The sequence below is a fragment of the Athene cunicularia genome, assembly GCF_003259725.1.
Source record: "Athene cunicularia isolate RWA chromosome 3 unlocalized genomic scaffold, athCun1 chr3_part1, whole genome shotgun sequence".
Classification (NCBI taxonomy): Eukaryota; Metazoa; Chordata; class Aves; order Strigiformes; family Strigidae; genus Athene; species Athene cunicularia.
In genome coordinates, this window is record NW_020799097.1 from 98,130,179 (window position 1) to 98,154,734 (window position 24,556).

General features: G+C 36.8%; 1 protein-coding gene across 4 annotated transcripts in view; it reads right to left on the minus strand.

The window, feature by feature from the left end:
- Nucleotides 1–24,556, minus strand: part of MTA3 (metastasis associated 1 family member 3) — a 138,554-nt gene that overhangs the window by 19,724 nt on the left and 94,274 nt on the right. For 2 of the 4 annotated variants that reach the window (XM_026845318.1, XM_026845319.1), the window contains exons 15-17: nt 21,005–21,151; nt 9,305–9,336; nt 1,742–1,896 (exon numbers count right to left, since the gene is read on the minus strand). In XM_026845318.1, coding sequence (XP_026701119.1) covers nt 1,742–1,896; nt 9,305–9,336; nt 21,005–21,151 — 334 coding nt within the window. The remainder of the gene's footprint in view (nt 1–1,741; nt 1,897–9,304; nt 9,337–21,004; nt 21,152–24,556) is intronic. The other 2 variants (XM_026845320.1, XM_026845321.1) reach the window with 1 other exon arrangement.

A 24,556-nucleotide genomic window follows, 5' to 3' on the forward strand; every position in this document is an offset into this window, starting at 1 on the left:
CACTAATACTCCTTGTGTGTTTCTATCACAGAAGGAAGGTGCATGCACATGTACTGGCATCAAACCTATGGGGTTAGCTCTTGTCAGACTGGGAATGGCTGTACAGGGAGGTCAGCCCATGCTGGCCCCTGAGCCCTCCCTGCTGTGCTTCCTCAGCGCTGGCCAGTGATGCAGCACCACACTTCCAGGCACCTCCTTGTTTGAGGGAGTATCAGTGAGGTCTAACCGGCCTGTTTTCCCCATACCAGGAGACTGAAAATGTTACTCTTCAAAGTTTTAATGGTTTGTAGAAGAGCAGCTGACACAGAGCCCTGTGGACTAAGGCCCTTGTTCACCCACCGCTGTGGGTGCGGAGGGGGAGACAGTGCAAGTTCTGCCTTGCTGCCTGGCCCGGGTACAGTCTCCACAGCCATGGGAGTAGAGAGGGGGATTTCACAGGATGGGAACAGGCAGGGCTATCATGGATGAGGGATTTGGAAAGGCAGGATTCATCTTAGCATACTTCAATCACCTAGAATTTAAACATCTAGTGTAGGCCAGTTGCCTGGGCTACCTCTGAAATCAGTGGGGAGAGGAAAACATTGTCACTGTAGGACTCATCCTTTGATAGGCACTTCTCTACAGTAATTGAGAAAAAAATTTCAAAATTCTAGAAAAACTTAAAAGGTTACCAGTCTCACTTTGAGGGTACATGCTACTAAACTTTGCATCCAACAACTCAAAATAGTGAATGCTATCAATCTGGGCTAGATTTCAAAAGGCTAAGAGCTCATCATCCTCCTACCACTCTCTCCGAATTGTCTCATTCCTCATACAAAAGAAAAATGAACTGCCACATTTAATTAATCTTGAAATAACCACCAAATTGTCACATACTAGTATTTTGACTTCTCTATCTGAATCTACCATAAATGGGACTAAATATGCACATTTTCCTTGGTTAGCTCTATATTTACATATGTTCTTCCTCTTCCTCATTTTATTTTTCTCAGTTGTGCTCAACTCCTAGCTTTTCTAGGCTTGAGAAATAATCACAGAAGTGAGGAGCAGTCTGATGTTACTTGCCATAATAATCCCCTTGCTTAAGCAAGATTTTAAAGGCTTTTAAAGAACAGGACCAGTAACCACAGCTTACAAAAATAGACAGTAACTTCTAGTCTGAATTAACTCAGGGAATGGCCAGATCTTAACAGAAGAAAAGAACAGAGGAGCCTCCAGAAAACTAGTGACTCTTCTGTGATATCGAGCTCTATCAGGAAAAGCAAAAGCTCATCAAATTTTACCAACTAATTTGTAAATAAAAGACCGAAAACTATGATCACCTTAGCTGCTTCTAAAGGAAATAAATTTCTAGCCTGGAAAAGATGCTATCTGCTGTATATTTCTCTATTATGTGCTGTATATTTTTCAAGTTCTGTAACCTACATTGTGGATGCATTTACATTGTGCTGAATGATCAGAAGAGCCTTAAACTTCATTGTATATGAACTCAACTAGTAACAACTAAAAAGTTCTAATCTTTGCCACAGAGAAGTAGCCCTGACTGAGTAAGTCTTATTAGTGAAATACTGATAGTATTAGTATTCAAAAGATGCAAAATTGGGTGTATGTTTTGATGTAATATTGCTCTTCACTGTAATGCAACCTCAGACAATAATGTCAAAAACTGTTATTCAAATAGTGGATCAACAACATGGATGCAGTGAAGCCTCGTTCCCTGCTTAGATTTCATTTCTCTTACCTGGTCTCTTCTGTAGCTATAAAGAAACCATCATCTGAAGCATCAAGCCAATTTTGCCTCTGTCTCTTGATCACTGGAATGGTGCTTGTCTTAATGGCACTTGCAGTGGCTTGCAAGGCCTTACCATTAGTCATATGAACATGGGGAGCAGCATGCTGAAATCATAATAAAAGGGAAAGGTATTTGCCTGAGAATAACCATAATTCTGTTAACTAGTTCTGCTGTAAAGGGCAGCCTACACACAGCACCCTTGTCAAAAACCAGCTAGTTTTCCTCAACCAGTGCCTGGGGGTCAGATAACACTGTAAACATTGACATATTTTATCCAGAGGTCTTAAAGCTCTTTAAAAATTAAATTAGCTACTGCTAATGCCATTTTATACAAAGAGAAATTGAGGCATGGATCAGTGCCACAAAGTAAGCAGTTCCACAACAGAAACACCTTGATTGTAGGAGAGAATTCACATTTTCTGAGCAAAATCCTAGCATTCCAAGAAATGAAATATGACTTGTTTTTTCATCCAAGTATAGCATTAAGCTGATTTTAAAATATCCATACTTCTCACTTCATTGGTCCTTACTCTGCCTGTCTGTCTTTTTAAATAATAGTCACTAAATATGGTAAGTGGTTTGGTCCTGCTGCTAACATAAATGGAAGCAGGATAACAAAGGTTTGTATCGCCTTGCTGTGCCATGGTTCTTAGGTTTACTCACCAGTCATTATATATTAGAACTGACCGCGAAACGTAAACGTTCATTTTAATACAGGTAACATTAAACATAAAATGCATTAATTTTCCACTAAACTTTTACCTGGAATAATTGGGCAACAAGAGCAGTTGTTCACATCTAATGAGAGAAGCTGACTTCTGATATATGAAAAGGAGAGAGTGAAAATAATGTTTTCTATATCGTCTATAGGCAACATTCTGGAAGAATATCCCATGACAATTATATTAATCTTGGAAATTCAAATCTTGTTTCCCACATAATTGATTATCAGCAGGACGAACTAATAACATTACTTAACTAAAACAGATATGATAGAAGGCATTATACAAAGATGAAAGTTTGATTACTTTCTCTCACATGGATTCAATATCATGTTTTCTTAGGAAGTACTATTTTCTTGGCGAAACAATACCAGTATTGCACATTACTGATAGCATTTTTGTAATATTCCTAAAAAGTGAACAGTGCTGCAGATTCAGGGGAGCATCCTCTAATTAGGGGACCATTTCCTGAGTAAGGAAGGGGCTGGTAGTATCCACAAAGACTAGCAGAACAGAACTCAAAACTGATCTCTTAAATCATGTCACAAGAACATAGTAACCAAAAATAATAAACATGGGCCTCATTCCTTCTACACAATTCTCACATTCATATTCAATGCATTATGTTCACATTATGTCACCACTTTGAATACACCTCAATCCACAGCATTTGCTTCCTCCAGCATGACAAGCTTTATGCCTTTGATGAAAAATTCCAGTGTTCATTATTTTAGTGCAAATAATTGAACAATATCCTCTATGATTCCTTAGATCTGATGTAACAACACCAAACAACAACAGAAAGAGCAACAAGACATCAAATTTGAGTAAGTCACATATATCTCTATCTTAGAGCTAAAATATTTTCCTTTGTGTTAGAGACGAACAAGGTTTATGGTGAATTTAGTTGCTGTTGCTCATAGGGCTGCAGGTCTGTCTTTATAGTCCTTCTAAATATTTGCCTAATTTTTTCATTCAGTGTCTGAATTCAGTGTCTAGACTGCAGTTTGGTTTTCACATATTTTTCTGTATTGCCTTTGGTGGGAGGAAGAACTAAAGGACATGCTACTAGAAGTAATTCAGCTATTAATTAAATTCAGGATAAAATACATAGCTTGAATGAAATTAGAAATTCATAAAGGTATTTAACTGAAGATCTCTTAAGTGTACAAAGTGGATAGTGCTCAAAAAGTGAGTAAGAATTCATGCATGGAGAACATGCATGAAACATGGAAAACACTGTCATACATCAGAGTTCACAGTAATTATTTTTATCTGGCAATTGCCAGTGCCATATGTCACAGAGGAACATTCAAGGGCTCAAATGGCAATTTCTTGCTGTGCTTCTCCAGTCAGAAAGGGTTTTAAGGTATCAAATACAAAGGTTTATATCTTTTCACAGGCTCCTTTCTAATACACCACTGAATACTTCCCTTACTCAAGACAATACATAAAGGCAAAAAATGTTCAGGAAGCATACACGGTACAAAAAGTGTATTTCTTATGGCATACATTCTGAAGAATGGTTAAGCCTGATGGAAAGATACGTGTTTTTTCATCAATACTTCTTCCCCTGGCAGAGACAGATTTCATTACTAGTTCTGAACTTCTGTTTTGTCTACTTTTATTAGACCCTAACTCTTATTCCAGGAAAGAGATAACATTAGAGAAAATGGTGCAAGGGTTACAATATAATCTCATTTCTGCTGCATCATATTGGTTAGAATTTTCTCATTTATTTCCCTTCTCTCCTGGTCCTTTCAAGCTACTTGAAGAAATTAATTACAATTCATTTAAGGACAAGAGAAAATAAGTAATTGTTCTCCGGTCTGTACTAGGGACCACATTATCTTCACTTTCTAGTTAATCAAAACAATTGAAGTTCTTGAGTAGAAAATCAGTTAATTAGTTCCTCTCAAAAATATATATTTACCACTGTGTATAACAATGAGTATTCAATGCCTCTGTCATACTAATATCAACACCAAGAGCAAAATGAACCTTCATACAAAGTACTTGTTAAATGCTTTTTTAAAAATTATCATTATGATTTAAAATTTTCCCCCTCCATCACACAGTTAGGCTAGAAAGGTTATGAATGCCTCAGGAATACTACCTGTACTATAACAGAAGCACTACTCATTCAAAAACTCTGCATGCAGAAAGCTCCATTAATTTCATCGTAACACTGCCATGTGCAATTAGCAGCTGGCATTTTGATTTTGGCTGTGAACATCACTACTAAGCTGTGTTGTGGTTTTTGCAACAAAACCATTGGTATTAAGAGTCCACATACCAGTGGCAGAACACAGAGCAGCACCTAAGCATCAGGAGCTTTACACAGAGTTTGCCAATGGCACATTGGACAAATTTACCTCTGTGCTGAGTGACTCCTTCCTCTCAAGTTTTTCCTCATCACAATCTGTGTACATTCACTGAGTTCTCTTGTACCTCTAGGACAAAACTGTTCCATGCCCAAAAGACATCATGAGAAAACCAAAGCACCTGAAAGAAAAAACCTCGCAAGGCTGAGGGAGCTCTGGTTCAGGCAATGTTACATTCAATAAAGAACACAAATATTTAAGTCAGCACAGAGTTATCTCTGTGAAGAGCTTCACCTCCCAAACAGGAGGCCTTCATGGTGCAGACTGAACACATCCTCAGAGACCTCTGAGACCAAAGACAATCTTTTCAAGGTCTTCAACAAGGAGTTGTTTATGGAAAGACTGTTACACTGTCTTCATTGCTTCCCCTGTCCCTTGCTGAAACACTTTTCTAGGGCCAGGGTTCTCAGGTACTTCCGTCACAGGTGGGTGCACAGCTCGATTTTTGGGAGCTGCTTGCAAATGCTGCTTATGGAAACTTACCTGGCAGGGCCACAGATTTTTCCATTTGCATACACAAACATCCATTTGCCGGGGGGCAACTGAAACACCTCCAATGTTCAATGAGAGAAAGAGTCCCTTTCATGAAGAAGCTACATACATAAGAATGTGTTTCACTGTCAAATCTGCAAGCAGCAGCACAGAATTACTAATTCAATCAGTTGCTTAACTGTAAATCCAGGTCTTTCAATACACTAGGGATAAAGCTTTGCTGTGCCTGGGAAACAGAGGAATTAGTTGTAGAGAATCACTATACACACGCTGCGTGCTGCAGTGACAGCTACCAGTCCAACAGTTTGGACATTATTCCGAATACACCTACAAAGACACTCCACAAGCACCTTATACTGAAGTGGCAATTTCATATAGCATCTTTATTATGGAGAGTAAATCTCATATCTTCACTAGCTCCCAGTGGAATTTCAAGCACAAGGACATTAAGAGGCACATTGGAAAGTCAACAGAGGAATCTTGTATAAATTCAGAAGCAGGACTCAGATACTAAATCACAGCTGAGGTTCCTGTCTACACATTTCCTAACTTGTACTGGCATAAAAGTGGCTGAGCATTTATTCAAAGAGAGCCACTGAAGATTCTGAAAAGACATCCAGCTTTGAGATAAATACATAACATCAACAGGCACTATAAGTGTAAAATCTAATAATGAATGTTTATGCTGTGGCTGAAAAAATGTTTAATTGGATTATCATATATTCCTAAGTGGACTTGAGTTTATGATTTATGTTTTTCCCTTTCAAAAAGGATAAAATTCACATTGCCTTGAATTAGAATTTTAAAAATTTCTTTCACATCTTTAAATGAAAAAAATCAAATCAAGCAGAGCAAAAGATGCTCACTACCTAGAGGGAAAAAAAAAAATCACTAGAAGAAATCAGGCATGCTCAGATGATTGGTAATAAACCATATTAATTGGTTAATATATCTTTCATTGATCTAATTATACAGGATATTGTGGAAAACAAGTGTAGAATTACGTTAAGTTTGATTCAGTTATTGATTCTGTCTTGACACTCCTGAAGTGTTCTTATTTGCAAAGGCATTAGTATTATACCTCTAATAAGCATCAAGGTTTCGGGGCTGGTTTAGTTTACTTATTCATAGAGATTTGACCTGATTACAAAAATTACAAAACACAGGTTCCACAGAACATGGAGTTGCAAATGTTGATACTAAGCATGCAGGCACACATTCATTTTGGGTTTAGAATTTCATTTAAGAAACCCAAAGGCTATTAAAAAAGAAAAGATTTTCAAACAACAGATCTTACATGAGAAATTACCCAAAAGTCAACACAAGTATTACTTTTGAAACTCCTGATTTTCTATCAAACCTTTCACAAGACACCTAGAATAGGTGTAATGATGAAAGTCCAAGTCAATGATTTTTCTGTGCAGAGGGTTAAAAATAAAAAAGATGACAGCTGACTTTCCAAAGCATCTGAGCTATAATACTGCAATGTTTATAGTTTTTGTGGAAATTATATAAAAGCTATATGGCCTCTGAAAAAAACATGTCTTTAAAAGCAGCATTTTGAAGTTAATATTTATTTATATAAATGAGTAAATTAGTAATGAAAGACTAATCTAGGCATCTATCCACAGAATAAGAGGAAATTTATTTTACAGTTAAAACACAGAATATCTCCTCCCTCCCTCTTCCCTCACACAGACCCTTAAAGAATTTTCTAGTTTTTTATTTTTCTGAACAAGAATCTGAAACAAAAAATAGGGAGACATCATTGTATCTAAATACAGAAGAAGAATTCTTGAAATATTCTCAGAAAAACTGCACTTTTTCCTTAGCAAATTACATTCTATTCTTCATTGGCTGTGATTTTAACGTAAATCTGAATCTTCAGAGACAAGATCAGATTTAATGCCTTATGTTACTTCACTGCCTATAAATGCAACTTAAAAAGAGTTCAAATACTTTGCCTTGGTAAGACAAAAGCTTTTTTGCAACAAAGCTCCTGAGGCAGTATATAGAGATTTGCTGCTATACCTCTCATATCCTGAGTGACTAAAGATCAAGCTTTGACTTTTTATTTGTTACAATATTAATCATAATCAGTCAGAAAAAGGGGACTTTCAGAGTAATTATTTATTGCAGCAGTCATTCAAAAATGGATTTCAGCAGTATTGCTTTACTATGTCTGTATTAAATAGATAATCTCATACTATTTCTAATGCAAGGAATACTGTATTTTCTGGCTTTACTGACATATTCTATCTACTCATTGGAGAGTATGAAATTTTCCATTGTACATTCAGTTATGCTTTAATTGTAAAGAAGAGTGGACATATTGTTATAAACTTCACAGGAAACAGAATACTTTAATAAATAAAAAGAAAATTTAAAGTAAGTGCAACAGACAATTGCTGCACATTGACTGCAGAACAGTCTGATTGATCTCAATTGTCGGCAGAGAGGTCTGGAGAGGTTCACGACACAGGAACCTCAATAACTCAAGTTATTTAAAAACCCTTCTTTTATATCTTTAAAGTTTGGCCATGTTTTGGTTTGAGGACACATTTATATAGGCAAAACCCCCATTTCTTTGGGTCAGTTTTTAGAGCTGTTTTGATGGAAAAGAGAGACGGACAAAATGTGCTACCTTCAGAGTAAAATTAATACAGAAAAAAAAAAAAAAGGGAAATGAAAAGTGACGTTTTCACCAGCTTCAGCATTAACCTCTAGCTCTTTTCCTGACTCCAATGCAGGATTTGAAAGAAATTTTGAAAAAGTTTCCAATCCTTCAGAAGTTTTATAGCAGAGGAATACAGTTAAATGACTCTAAGCATCTTATTTTGAAGTAGGTCTATTTAAACCAAATTCATGACAAAGAAGGATTACATCATGTCCAGTAAAAACATTACCTTTTTCCAAAGATATCTCTACTATTTTGAAATTTTGTGATCTGTACTTCTTACATATTTATTATCCATTTGCACTGGGATATTAATGACTATTGATGATAAAGCTAGTGAAATAAATTTACCCATTGTTTCCTGCTGAATCAAGTATCTATGTGGGAATTTACATGTCCCACAAATGTTATACATAAAAAAAGAGGCATTAAATTTGAAGGGGCACCCTGAAAATTGTAGGAATGAAAACAAACAAGCTTATATCATGTTTTGTTGGGTTTTATTCTGAGAATTGAAAACTGGTTGAATCGAAAATTGTTTTTTTTCTGAAAGTGGGTAGTCACCTCCAGAAACACCTTACAGGATAGGCATGAAACATCACCAGTCAGGGAAAGTTTTTTTTAATGTGAATTTTTGTTCAGTCCTTACCTAAATTTTATTAGGAGTTTCAAACAGAAAGAGACTGATAATTTTTTTCACCCTATAAAAACCCAAGATAGACACTAAATCCACAACATTTTTACACATAAAACTTTAAAATCTCATTTTTGAAGACGTATCGATCTGTTTAAACATTTCTCTGTTTCTGGAACCCAAACTCTCAAACTCAAGGTAAAGTCAGAAACCAGCTTCACAGGAATGTGATGCCACAAATTAGTCAGCTATTGTTCTGAACTTTAAATGTACTCTGTCACATCTGATAAAAACCTCTTCCATTCTATGTGTATCAACTCTGACATATCAAAAATCCCTTAAACACATAACACACTGAATTGTAACTGGATATTTCACCTGTTCAAACTGACAGTACTGCTACTTAAGTTATTCAGCCTCACATTTTTTTCCAAGATTTCCCGTGAAATGTGGTAGCAGACAGACTCATTTTATCTCTACAGTGATAAAGGACTTTATAAAAGAACATGCCAACGGCTTAGGATACTATCATATTCAGTCTGTTTTCAAAGAAAAAACCACATTTATAGATAGGTCGATACCTATAATCCCCTCTATACTTACCATTATTGTTCTTGTTGTATGGCTGGATGATTCTGGAAAACAAAAGAAGCACTGTGTGTTAGAGTATAATCTTTATCCATAAAAGCCCTTTCTAATGCTCACCCTGAAGGCTAAGATGCTACTGTTCATCTACAACAATGAACATATCAAAAATGCATAGATTTGAAAGATTCTTCAGGAAGTGACCATGAGAATCACCACTGGTCCAGAAAATATACGGCACACTATAGTATGGTGTTAACTGTACTCATTCTCTTTGCTTAATTATCCTCTTCTGCAAGAAAATATAAAAAGGGAACTAATTCATAATTCATGTTTCAAGAAGTGTTTTTTCTCATTTTACTTTCAACATATGGCATTATTTAACATGGAGGATTAAAAAGGAAAAAAATACAAACAGTATCAACATAATTCCTTTACTATTCCCATTTGAAAAAGCTGTATAAAACTAGGCAATAATTTTTCTGAGAATTTTGAGATGGATTCTCAGTTTGAAAATGACAAAGTATATTGAGAAGTGTAACATCCAGAAATCTTAATTATTTTCTCCTATATGATAAATCAGAAGTCAGTCAACTGAACTCACAAATATATTTATATAAAATTGCAGAGGAATCACTACTAGGCCAATAGCTAAGACAGATTTCACCCTGATGTTTAAATTAAATAATGTTTCCTTTTTTTCCCCCAAGGACAGAAATCTCAACCTCTTTGGCTTTAAAACGTTACATATTACAGTTGTGTTCTTTTTCAAAGCAGTATAACTTCAGTAACTAAACAATTAAAAAAAATGCAAGAAAATTTGCTGCTGATCTATAAGATGGGAGATGATGCTACTAGCAATCTCACAGACTTGCTCAAAAATTTGTCGTCATCATATCAGCTATAGTACGCAGTGTTCTTAAGGAAAAGATATTTATCAACATTCCGTGCAGTTCTGGGTAAAATGTACACAATTCTGCATGAATTCAATCAGCAGAATCTCGATTCTGCAAGTGAGATAAATGTACACTAATTACAATGGATTAGTTATTCTTGCCCTGGTTCCAAATTGCGATTCTTATAGGGGTCTCAACTGGCATCACTTACACGTAGAATTCTCCAGGGGTTTTGTTATTGTTAAAAATAGTATTAAAGAGATTAAAAGGACATGAAAAAGAATAGCTGCACACCTCTTTCCGAAATAATGGCAATTACACTCTCAAACTGGTCCTTCTCTATGAGGAGTCACCTTAACCAGTCTGAAGGTATAGTTCAATCACTGATAGAAACCAAGGCAAACCAATTTTAAACTTCTCAAACTATTTTAGAAACTTCAATCCTATATTCAGCAGTAATTCCTCTATCTAGTTTACATTTATATTTGTACAAACGTTTATCCTTAATCAAATCTAATAATAATAAAAAAATTAAATCAATACAGATATCAATAACTTCCCATTGATAAAGGTTCTGTAATGTGAAAACCTACCTAAAGCCACTGGTATTTTAGTTGTGAGCTTCTCTCCCAGCCCCCTTTTCCTTTCTTTTTTCACACAAAAAATATCATATATAAAAATACATTTAGGTCACAGTGCTCCAGGCAAGTTTTAATTAAATACTGTGACAGTCTCCTGTTTCCTGATACCTTGAATATATTTTGCACTGTTATAAAGTAAGAGAAGATCACAACAGAGTGAAGAACACTATAATCTATTCAATTTTTATCTACACAGTGAAGTTATTTTTGTTATTACAAGTTTATTTTTTTCGACATCCCAGTGAACATTCCAGGGAAAACCCAGAGACTGCATTCATGGAGGTATAAGGACCTGAATAATTCTTGAGACTAGGACTCACTTTGTTTATAAACTCAACTACCCAGAAAACACCCCACCAACCTGTTTTCAGGAGCACAACTACATTTCCTAGGAATCCTCAATTTAAGCAGAATTACCAGGTTAAACAAAAAAGGATGAGGCTTCTCTCTTGAAATACAGAGAAGATACATTACACATCACTTCCAGTCACCCCCAGAAAGATCAAAGTGAACAAACAAAAATCCTTACTTTTTATAGATACTTAATAATAAAATCTTCAGTCTTCCTCAGAGGTGCTATGCTTTTGGCATAACTTTATATGCCAAATCTACAAAAGCTATGCTTAGCCATGATTGTCTCAAAATACGGTCATCCTCTGAGTTCCACAGACAATTTGAGAGAGAGAGAGAATTTCTCCCTAAAGGGAACTGAGCTGAATGTACCTGGAGGCTGTTAAACAGTGTACTTTTGAAGAGTACTTTACAGAAACTCTTCATACTATCCCAACAGCTATTAACTCCATCATATTACCATACTGATAACCTATTAATAAACCCAAGCAAAGAAGTGAAGAAAGATCTGTTATATTTGTGGAGTAATATCTCTGTGTTATATCATACAATAAAAATTCTCTGCTTTTTTTCCACATCTTTTCTTTGCTTTTATTGCTGTAGATACTGAAATGTCATCTAAGTTGCCAAACATCTTTTAGAAAGACCTGAGGATATCTATAAATAAAAAGCTACAGAAAGAACTGTTTAATAAGTAGACACAGTCAAAAGATTCTAGAATCTAGGACAGACTACTAATTAAGGTGACATTTTTATACAATTTAAAATCTTACATACTCTGATACCCAAATATTCAGATTTTAGAACTGAGGAGACAGTGGTTTCTTCCCGAAAATAATTATACCCAGATTTGGCAGGATTCTGACCAACGTTTATGCATGAACACACACCAGCCAATTCTGTGGAAAACTTTGCTTTTAATTAAGGCAACTAAGGAAGAAAGCCCTTGCTTTCAGTTAAAAAGGCAGTCATGCAGCACTCAAAAAGGCACGTTTTACAGAAGCTCTGCACACCAGTGCAACTTCCAATGCAGCTTGAGGGCAACAGGGCTTATTTAAAAACCACAAATATGTCTCGGTGTTCAACAGAACAGAAAACAAAACATTGGATGTTCAGTTTTATCTGCTAAGTTTTAGAATGCATTAGGGAATTTAAATAATCAGGGTCAAACTTTAGTGAAAAAGGTACCAGTAGACACTTGGTTTATGAATGAGTTCTTAGAGAAAATTATTTTGTGGAAGGCAATAATCTGTACTTGTGCTTCTTCAATAGAAAGGGAACTCCAGGACACAGAATGATTCTCTCCTTAGGGCCGATGAAGTGCTAGTGAAGTGGATTACTCCACTTCAAAGAGAAACGGTCAGACAATGTCATTAACAAGAGGTTCTGGTGATGTGATATGAGTAAATGACAGTAAATGCAACTTCAGTACTGACTAAACACTTAGAAGTTTACTATTGTGGAGAAATTGATGCACCAATGGCAGAAACTGCCTAAGATGCTCCTACACTCTTTCTACAACGTATTTATGTGAACTCAAATAGCAACGAGTAAGGTGTAAAAAGAAATTTCCTCACATTAGAAGTTGCTTCTCCAACCACACTGACCAATCAAGTGTTTCTCCCTGTTTACAGGCAATAGGAGACTATAAAATTTCCCACTGTAAAACCATTTAAGGCTAAAACAGAAAAAGTCCACTGCTAAAGGATGGTGCCAGCTACAGAATTATTCCAGATTTAGATATTATTCCCCAGCAACTTTTTTTTTTTCCCCCCCCCCGCTTAAGAACTCTTCAAGCCAGGGCAGAAAGCACATCCTTACTAACACTCCAGTCCTTTTCCAGCTATACATGTGTTATGTGCTATTCTTTAGTTCTGCTGATAAGAAACTTAGTTATCTGATATTCATATTTCTCTTTTATATTAATAGGGTCATCAGCAATACCAGTGGGTGAAAGGTGCCCTTTTTCTAAACCTTCTGGAATAAATATGCTTCAGGATAATGTCATTTAGACATGTGGAAAATAAAGGCAGACAGGCAATAGCAGAGGTGTTTAATCCTAGTAATACTCTCAGTTTATCATGGTGCATAAGACTATAATGAACCTTTTCACCCAGGAGGGACCATCTTATGAAATAAGCTGAGAAAGGAACACTGTTTCATTATTTCTTCTCCACTTGGGTTATGAATATTTTAAGTAACCAAACATCATCTTTTTTTCCTACCAGTTTTAGCAATTGAATGACAGTAAGTGTTACTTCTAAACTATTATTTAATAAAAATAACACATATATATATGTGTGTGTGTGTTTGTGTGTGTGTGTGTGTGTGTGTGTGTGTGTGTGTGTGTCTTACAATCATACTAAGAATGAGTTTGACTTAATTTGAGGAAGACTCTTGGTCTCCACAGACAGAAATTTGAAACACTGGAGAAACAATATGCAGACAAGAAAAGCAAAAAGCACAAAAACATACAAAATTACCACAAAGCATTTTCCCCAGACGCAGAATCTTTCCAGTTACACTACCTAAGCACTTTCTGAAGGTGCCTTCCCTATTACATTATGTACTGAAATTGTTAAGAACTATTGCTCTGAAATCACATCTTATAAAAATAATCAACTTACTTGACAGTAATCATACACAGAAGCACTTTAAGTATAAATTCCAGACCTTGAGTCCAGAACACATAATTCATGAGGTAATACACTGCTAATCATGTTATCCAACAGACAGGATTCTCTTTCTGCAACTTTAATTCTTTAAAATAATACTAGGGGAAAGTAGTGATTCCAGGAATTAGGTTCTGGTTATCTGCACTGTGTTTTAAATGCTAACTTAATTGTAGTGTTGTTCTTACTATTTAAGAGCTGATTTATTCTGCCAATTAGAAAAGCAATTTCATGCCTACACGTTACCTGTATACAAAAGAAACCACTGATTCAGCAGCAGAAATGGGGCAGTTCACCATAAAATGCCTTTTCCTCCACCTGTGATCCCACATAGCTTGCTCTTTCTAACCCCTGCTGTTATCACAGTTATCAGAAGTATGCGTTACATGAATAGAGAGATACAATGCTATAATCTTTTCATAAGCTTTCATTTTCTTAGTACAGCAAAATGTAAGTGATGTATGGCACACTCGACGTGGTGCATCAAAGCATGAATGTGATTCTAATTTTGTGCTTTTTGTGAATCAAATGTGGGCAAGGAAGCCTTATAAATCCAAAGAAAAATTTTTGAAAGAAAGGAAATAAAAGGAAAAAAAAATCCCCTCTTCAATTTCTAGTGTACTTGCATCCTTGGAAATAACACATTTCACAAGATACAGTAAGCCTGAGAACTACCGTTGAATGGAAATTGTATTTTGACTTTGGCAAAACAAAAGTAATCACCGTCTGTATTTAAAAACCTCACAACACAGCGCTATGCTATGCTAATGTTTAGAAGTAACAGTTTTCTCAGACAAAATTCAAGGAAACATGGGTTTGCAGAAATGGTTTTGCTCCTCCCAAGTCCTTCTGTGACCAAGTTCATCACAGAGAAGTTACACTGCTTACCTTTACTCATTTAAAAAATAAGTGCAGTTTGAGCAGTCTTCAGACACAGAATGGAAGCCCGTTCTAGTATTTGCAATCAAAGAACCTCAAATACTTGGGAGATAATTGTAATGTGAATTCAATGTAGGCAAATGATGACTGCACATTTATCACTGCAAGACAATAAACCATTTTCTCAACTTTATGAAATTCTGGGAGTGAAAAAAAAAATCTCTCTTATTTTTTCAGGCAATAATATTTTCCTCCTAGTTGACTAGTTTTTATGTTAAGTTCCAATGTCATTTACATCACTGGGGCTGGAGGAATGAAGACCAAAGTGGGGAAGGGGGAATCATCAACTCATTGTGAATGAACCGAAGAGAAAACATTGTTTTATAATACAAAAATTTAAATAGAAAAAAAAAAAAAGGCTTAAGACATGCAAATGAGATGTAGTAGCTTAGTTCTACAAAGGATTGACAATATCAGCAATAACCCCCTAGGGTAATTAAGCCCTGCGTCATTTTCCAGGTACATAATTTGGGCTCTGGAGGTTATCACTAGTTCATCATCTCCAGTATCAACATTTGTACTTCTGCAAAAACAAGTGAATATACTGACCACAGAAATGTAAGCTTTAATAGCATTTTAGTTTTCTATTAAATATTTAAAATTATTGCTTCCAGTTGGACAGTGAAAATAGACAGAAATTGGCTACTCTTGGGCAAGTTGCAAAAAATCAAAGGTAAAATGGTTGTGCGGTTAGTCTCTTGAGAGTCAGAGATGGCTTTAATGACTTTGTATAGAAAGGCACGACAAGGCTCTTACCATAAAGCATTTCTTACCATGACATAAATAAACACTCTGAGTAATATATGTTGGGAAATAACTAAGAGTCATAAACACCCTTTTCATAGTGTTCTGCTTCTCCAGTAAATGACAGCAACACATCATTTTTTCCAGAGAGATCTACTTTTCATGCTTGTATTTCCATCAGTATCAGTGCACACATTTCGGTGAGAGACCTGTAGCCAAATATTTCAAAACATATGCTGGCTATACCAAGGAACAAAATCAGCATGCACATGGCCAAAGCAAATTTCAGAGGAAAAACTGACCATGGAACATAACTTTTGTTTCTCACTTTTGGGAAAAGTGACATCAACATCAGTCATACTCTGTGTTTCAGCATGGAAGAAATGGCAAAAGTGGATTCACACAGTAGCTTGTGTATCATATCTCATTTCTTCTTCTTCCAGTTGGAAATCACTGGTATGTAAAATGAGGTTTATAACAATTTAGGTATGTTTATAGTTTATTATTATGTAAGAGAAAATTTAAGAGTTTATTTTTTAAAGTAACGGAGTGCCAGATGTTTTCGGGTATGCGTTTAATCCTGTTAGCCTGCCACCACAGTAGAACATCCCCATCTCTACTAAAAAATAGTATTGTGATAACAATGATCAGACACCTCTGAGAAAAAACAACTCTCTCTCCTGAGAAATTACATCCTACAGTGAAAACTCCTTCCCTGTAATGTACCTTCACATAGGGTTGTGTGAAGTTAATTATGATGAAGTACATATTAGAATTGTTTTATCTGTCTCAAGAAAATTTAGGGCAGGAAAGGCTCCAGTCTCCCTGCTTGCCAGTTAGGCTGCTTATATTTTCATGTGTTTGTCAAATGAGAGTCTCAAATTCCCCATGGAAAAATAGAAGTGAAATATAAGACTTTCTTCCTTGCATATCTCCTCAACAGCCAATATTATTAGTCATAAGTAGAGAGAGAGGATTGACCAAAATAGCATCTAAGAGAGAAGGTAAATTTTTTTGAGGACTTTCTTCCTTTGCCAATTGCTCATGTCACTTTCTCATCTTGCTGTGCCAGAAATGTGTGGGTTCCGAGGAAAACAGACCCAAAAATTGCTGTCTCATTCTTAGATATAGCTGCATACTTCAATATATTGAAGAAATCTGACTGTTGAAAGAATCCTCTTGAAGGCATCAGCATATCTCAACTTGAAATACAGTATTAAAGGTCTGGGCAGGGGAATGGAGAAGGAGGATCAGGGCTGTTGATTAAAGTCTCTTCAGCTATGAACAACGGGTTCTCTTCTTTCTGCCCACGAATCATCAAAATCAGGCACAGACTGATTTCCATCCCTCATTAGTGACGTTAATATCCTGGACATCCTGTGGATATTCTGGTTCTGATGTATGTAAAAGTACGGAAATGCCTGCCAGCTGACAGAGATTATACCCATGTAAAATACCTCTCTACCTGATCTTTCCAAATATTATAAAGAAAATTATCATTACTCACCCTGCCAAGACAATAGCCTGACATGAAACTTGACTACTTGGATGTACTGTTGCTCGCAGTTAAGCAGCTTGTGGGTGAAAGTAATTGCTCGGAATAATTTCAGACACTGTAATTTAAAGATCAGATTCAAAAAATCTACAAAGCACTTTACAGTCACACCTAAATCTTCCCATCATCAACTCCAGTCATAAAATTGGATACACATAACGTCCTGCAATGTTGTGATTTTCTGAAGATGGAATTTTCCCATTTGAAAGAGACTGTCTTCACCACTGAAAACCACTTAAACATCTTGTGTTGACTTTATTTTCAGCAGCAGTGGAAATACTGCATCTCAGAGTAGTTAAAAGCATCAGCATGCATATTACATGAAAACTCCCCAAAGTACTGTGATTTATTTCCAGAAGAGAAAAAAGCTTTCTGGCATTTTTCATTCCACTGTACAGAGATTTGCTGTTGTTTGAAAATAAAAGGAAAAATACTTTTCTAAGACCATCCAGAAAAAGTCTCCCACCTACAATAAAGGGCACAAACAACTAAAAGGCTTTCTATCTAGCTAGTTACAACACAGAGTGCTTAAGCAGTGCAATTTTACTTATGTCTATGCCTTATACACGGGTCCATGCACACAACTACAACTACGACTCTCAGCCATCAGTGACTGACACTCAGATCAGCTAACAGCAAGATACCAGGGCACAAGCCTCATCATTTATGAAGAGACATATGAGCTCCCTCATCACTCTCGATAAAGAGCGAGCAATAACAATCAGAAATGACAGGCTCCTCACCCCTACCAGTTCCACCGAACTCTTGCTGGAGGCGTATCCACAGAAAAATGCAAGGGAAAATTGTGCTGCATTGGCCAAAATCAAGACTCAAGCACATAAGACTTCTCTAAAATATGCTAATCCTGTTCTTGTTTATTACACTTAAAATCATTAAACCAAATATTAATGTTGTTTCTCATAATCTTTCCCCACTCCCCCAAACAGGCATAAAGAAGTGCCATTTTCATATTACATTGTTCTGAGCCAATAATTATCTTGTTAATTATAAATTCTGTGAAAATATGGCACTCAATTCACCTAGGCAGTATGACTGACTTTAAATATGCCAATCTAAATATATATTTGCAGAAGCCTAAGTGACATTTACTTAAATGCTGTAAATTATTGTATATCTTAAGTAAACATATTTATATGGCTTCTTTACAACAAATTTTTAATGCTGTTGGAAAAAAACAAACCCAAACATGCAGACATTTCTATGTCAATAACATTAAGATTATGAAAATAGCAAGAGATAAGACTTAATATAAGGCCACTGTGTTCCTTTTTGTTTGCTCATTTCATCAAAGCACGCATTGAAAGACAGAATCTATCATCATCTCCATAGCAGGCTTTCTGGATACTGTTAATTGACACAATGCAATAAACTTTGCAACTGCCAATACTATTTTGGAACCAAAAAAGCTTTTTAGTGTATTTATAGTAACACTAAAACTCTTGTAGGTTGGCAAAACCTGTCATTGCACAAATGGTACATCATGGTCAGTGCAATTATACAGAAACCACCATTTCCCAAGTTGATCTGGTCACTGATTTCTTGCTGTGTAGCTAGACTGTTTTTGCTAGAAGCTAGACAAATTACAGCCAACCCCCCGTATTTTATATTCACCAATAACCAGAGGAGAAATCAAACGGTAAATACTGAAGGTAATAATTTTTAAATCAAAAGGAACAGAGGACCTGTGCAGTTTAAGTATCATTATTACTGGTTTGTTGCTTTTTCTTTGCATTTTATTTATACTTCCCATGCTTTTTAATTAAAGGGAGAGGCTAGTTTAGGAACCAAAATAGCCATTTAAAATACTAAAATAGCCATTTTTACGCTGAGAAAACACAGGTTTCAGTTATTTAGGATATATGCTTTCCAGTAAGCTATGTTTTCATGGTAAACAGATAAGCAGAAATGGTTATCTCCTAAAGCAATGACTTGGAATTCTCAATACTAAATTTTTACATGTTATTTTGTGCAGATTGCCTTAACACAGTTAGCTGTTTGATATAAACTCATAAGTGTGGCTAATGACTGGCTTTATACATTCTTCACTTTGAAGAGAACATCTGTACTAAATAGAAGAAAAATTTTAAAGACTTCCAAACATGCCTCCTTATGGGGACATAAGGAGGGACATAATCATGTTTACCTTGAACTTATTGCTACAGCCTTCTCTGCAGTAGAAATGTAACATCACCTTTATTTCCAGGTTAAAGTCATTCATCACTCAAAGCTCATATGGAGACTCCTGTCTAGTAGTCAGCATTGGTGGAGGGGGAAAGCAGCTTTCATCCATGTTCCCATGCAGCAACTACCAGACCATCCCTGCAGAACTTCACATCCAAAGACTATAGTAGAAATACAGCATTTATGGCTATGCCTATTAATGGCTATGCCTATTAATGTCATCCTCTTTTCTTCCAAGTACAAGTCACATGTTTGCCATCCTGGTCCACTGAATAGCTTGTGCTGCCATGCACATTATCTGCCTGCTGTGTAATGGCTGTGTGCACACTGAGCAGAGGTCTAAGAGATCCTCTCTTCTGTGTATTCTAAATAAGCACAGTTTGTCAGTACATAGTGATTTCTATCTAGGTATTATTAAATGTACAGTAGGTATTTTCACTCCAAGATACAAATAGCACTGTCAATGACAGAAAAATATGATCATTATGGGAAGATGATGGATAACGGATCAAGTTTTTCTTCTTGTATTTGAAATCCTGTTTCTATTAGCTTGTCTAAAAGGCATGTCCCTCTCAGTTTTACCTCAAGCTATTCTGTGAAGCATAAAAACAGACACCTCTTTTGTGCAGATCTTGTCCTGAAAAGCATATTTCAGAGCCTAACCTTTCAGATTTCTAATCTCAACAAATTTATTCAATTACAGAACAGATAATCTAATGTCTTACAGAAGTTTTATCTGACAAAAAGAGAGTTCAGGAATGCATGCATTTCTTTTCAGTGCAAACAAATTATAACCTGCTGGATTGTCCTCTTATCTAGACATGAGGTGAAACTGTTCACAGTTAAAAAAATCTTTCTTTTTCGTAACGATTTAAAAAAAACAAATAGAAATACACAGTCAATTTTCAGAATAAAAAATAATTTGGGAAGTTAGTCTTATCCACAGATTTCCATCACTTTTTTGCACAGCTTGCTATCTGCTCTCCATATGCACCACATGTTAATGAAGTGGTTGGATACACCAGGCTTAAACATCAGCTTTGGTGCTGCATAGTGTACAGGCAAAGCCTCTCCTGTACGTCTGTGATACCCCTTTTGCTTCCTCGTCTGCAAGCGGTATAAATACAGAGATAGTCACTTTCTAAGGAGCTCCTACCTTCCACCAGTCCTTACTGCCAGGACTACTTCTTGTTTTAAATGACTCCGTGACACCAGTCTTGTGATGCAAGACTCTAGAGCTATCTTCCCTCTGTTACAAATCACACTGTTGAGAACCCAGACTAAGTCGTGTTTAGAATTCACATATGAGCAAAGAGATTGGCTGCAAACTAGCAAGCCCAGCACATATCAAGTAATTTCAGAGTAATTAAAAAGGTCTTGCATATCTGCAAAATATTTCTTCAAATAAAAATGCCATAAACCAAAATTAAACATGTTGCATCTCTGCCTTCAATGTTTTATTATTTTCTCATCCTTTTATATCAAGATTAGTAAGAAAAAGGTAAAAGCAGTTTTTGCAAGAGATGGCATTAATATATCCAATGTTCAATGGATAAGCACCACCATTCATTGCTATTAAGAATCTATGCTATAAACACACTATCCATATGTTACATTTTGGTTGGTATGTACCCCCTTACTTAATGTATTCTCAGGTCGGCAGAAAGTTTTGCAGTTTAGAGTATTAAAGGATATTCCTTTTATATTCCTTCACATACCATCAAGACCATTATGATGGCTGTAGTTTCTTTTTCCCAAAATACTTAATGAAGAGTGATTGGAGGGTGCAAGCAGCCGTTTTGCACTTGGACTCTGAAGGCTTGGTGTTGACCTGATTACATTGGGTTTCACTGCTGGATGAATCTCTGTTTGAGATAAGAGAGAGAGAAAAATTATACATACTTGATAAATAAAAACAGTCTATTCAGCATACTAAATTTACATTTAAATTTCTGGTGAAAGGAAAGAAAATTTCTTCTGCATGAATGTTTTTACAGGACCTTGCATAGCAATTCAAACAGAAGTCTTCATACCCACAGTTCCTGCAAGAAAAATCTATTTCACTTTAGATTGCTCAAGTTCTATGGTGTTGATGCATAAGGATTTCAGAGGTTGAATAGATAATATAAATCAATCTGAAACAGGTCTGTGTTTACATTTTCCTACCCTTTTGAGGTTTGTACTGGAGCTACACTCCTACAGAGTTTTTAGCAAGCAAATAAAAGCATTTTACTATAGTGAAATCACCTCAATACCTCAAGCTATTCAATATTTTGTGTCACAATAACAAGCTTTAAGAGACTTTCCAAAACACAAGTCACCAGGTGCAAGAGTCAGGGGGTCAGCCACAGCAGGGCTCTGAAGCTAAAACTACCTCAAAACCACATGAGAAACACAAAAATTGTTAAGACTGCACTGGGTTCCCAGGTACTGCCAGACTTTCATACATAGTCACTACTGGGGAGCTCAAACATCCCGGAGTATCCAATGTGGTTCACGGAGCAGGATTATTTTGGAGAAGGAGGATGAAAGGTGGGTAAGAGGCAGTGAAACACATCTGGGCAGCACACTTCAGGGTGGCAGCTGCTGTGTTTGCCAAAAGCTGATACAGCTCTATGGAAATTTCTCAGTAATCTTGCCAGATGAAAGTGGCAAAAGGAAGCCTCAGTAGAGTCCTCTTGTCCTGCACCAGGAATTTGCCGAAGCAATTAACTTATTCCCACCACACATTTGGGTTCAGAATGCCACCACTGTGTACGTCCTTGGATAGACCCAAACTTGCGAGGGAAACCAGACTGCCAGAGGGCAGGTCCCCATCCCTCTGACACAGCCACAAGGCACTCTGCTGCTGGCACTGTGCAGGCTGTGAGGTGCTGGCAGCCTGATTACAGCTGGCCACCTGAATTCCCCATGGAGCAGGAGAGACTGCTGGGCTGAGAATGCGAGGGCAGAGGGGCTGGGAGACAGGTCAGGAGGGTCAGACGCCTAAGGGGAGCAAGATCAGAAGAAAAAAATTAAGTACTTTCCCTTTTGTAGCCCACGTTTGCACCTCCTGAATAGTGTTTCTTTCTGCTTTTCTGTTTATAAAATAAAGCACAGAAGCTGGGAATATGAAAAATCTAAAGTGAGGCCAGGCATCCAAGGAGGAGGCCCTCCAGCCTCTGCCGCTCACAGCTATCATGCAGGAGAAATAGAAACCATCACACAAAGTCAAAGTCCACTACGATAGCAGGTTTTTCCTCTTTCAGAAATTCCAAGGAAGTCTGATATCCAAGTGCTTGCCTGCCTGGCCTCACACTCTCTTTCCCACAGCAAGCCTTCACACCCAGCCTGCAGGCACCCACTCCACCCACCCGTGGCTGCAGGGGAGACTGGGGATGCACGGTGAGAAATCGTGATAACCTTTAAAAGACAGATACATAAAGATGGGACAGCCAAATAGTTTCATCAGTATCCAAACAGGTGGAAAGGAGTGACTTCGCCAGGCTATACTGGGAAGAGCATGCCATGAGGAGACAACGCCAATAATTTTCACATTTGAAATGACTTTGCTTAAATGCAAACCACTGGTTTGGTCAGCACTTGCAATTATACTCTTAAAGCATCAACACCCTCATCCAAGATGCTTCAAGAGGGTCAGATAAGAAAGAGTAGAGTAAGGTTATGCACAGGCAGGTGTTAGAATAGCACAGAGCTAGGGTACAGGTAATTGCTCAGGGCAGTTCTGCAGATTTAGGAATGTGTGTAAAGGCCAGTTTTATGTCACGGATTTTCTCACGGCTTAAGATGAGAGCTTTTTACTGCCATTCACTGCAGTATTCATCTGCTTTTCATATAAAAGAGTTTAGGAACACCAAGCAGCCAGCAGATTTCATGGCATGGCCCATTTTTCATACTATAGAGAAAAAGTGTCTGGTTTGCTTTTTCACTAAAATGGTAACAGAAGCGTGCTTAATGTTATGAACACTACTGATTGCTAAAGCAAAACTTTAAACTGAAATAAAAAGGTTTGTGCTGTTTGCTGAAGATGATTGCAATTTGGATTTTAAAATGCTCATATGGCAATCTTTCCCAATCTTCTTGAAAGAAGTGGTTAATTTTCAGGTCTAACACCACTAAATTATTACCTTTTTTGGTCTAAGAGCTCCAGCAGTAACCACAATAATCCAAGCAGCTGCATCAACATACGAGAATGCATAAACTCCTTCTGTCTACAGCATATAGGAGATGTAATTTTGTATTTTTGGGGTGAGTGAACAGTTGAAGAAGGAAGCATTTCCTTTCTTTGACTTTTCTTCAGTTTGTAGGTCACTAATCCTCCATTAGTTTACCACAAAGGCTGTCCTTTCTTCTTTTGCAGTAGAGGAAGGTAGCAAGGCTAAGCTCTCCCTTTAAGTTCTAGAAATAAACTTAATTAAACAGGCAGGACCACTCCCCAGTGGATTAAGTCCTTCATGTGGGATCTTTACACCTTACACTCACTCATCCTCTACATATAGAATCGCTTCAATATTTGCATGCTTTAGATCAGCACTTTCTAACTAGCTGCTTCATCACACCTGAAAGGGATAAGGAGACATTTCAGGGGTTTTGCCTAAATTGTATTATGGAATAACAGTAATTAGGGATTTTCTAATTCCTGCTGCTCTTATCCTTGTTCTATTGCTTAGTACTTCACTGAAAATCTCCTCACCACCTGTACCATCTGTTAACTCAGAGAATTAACTATAACATCCAAACCACCCAAACTATCCCTTTACCCACACAATAAATAATCAGTTGGTTAGATTCAGACTGTACCATCATTTCTGAAATAAAAATAAAACAGGAGTAAGAAACAATACTTGAACAACATAGTAGGAACCCTTTCTTTAAGATCAGGTTGCAGCCACAAACAAGCAAATAGCAATAATAGCTCTAAAAACTTCTCTCCTTTCCATTAATGTCACTAGGGTAAAGGAAAAAAGACAAAATCCAAAGCAAAGCAAAGCTGAAGGCTCCTACTGAGTTGCTTAAATAAGTATCCTGGCTTCCAGAGGTGCTTAAGCAGCTGCACACCTCTCTCATTGCATCTCAACATGCATCCCAGCTGGAAATGTTAGCCTGGTTTCCTCCTAACTGCGAGGTAATAGAGGACATTTAATTAGCCAAGGGGGTTACCTCAGGGGGTCTGCTTAGTAAGCACAGTGATGACTGAAGAGATTACATGGGATTAGCCCCAGTTCTCTAGAGGACAGGGCCTACTTTTAATGCTTAACCTACCTCACCTG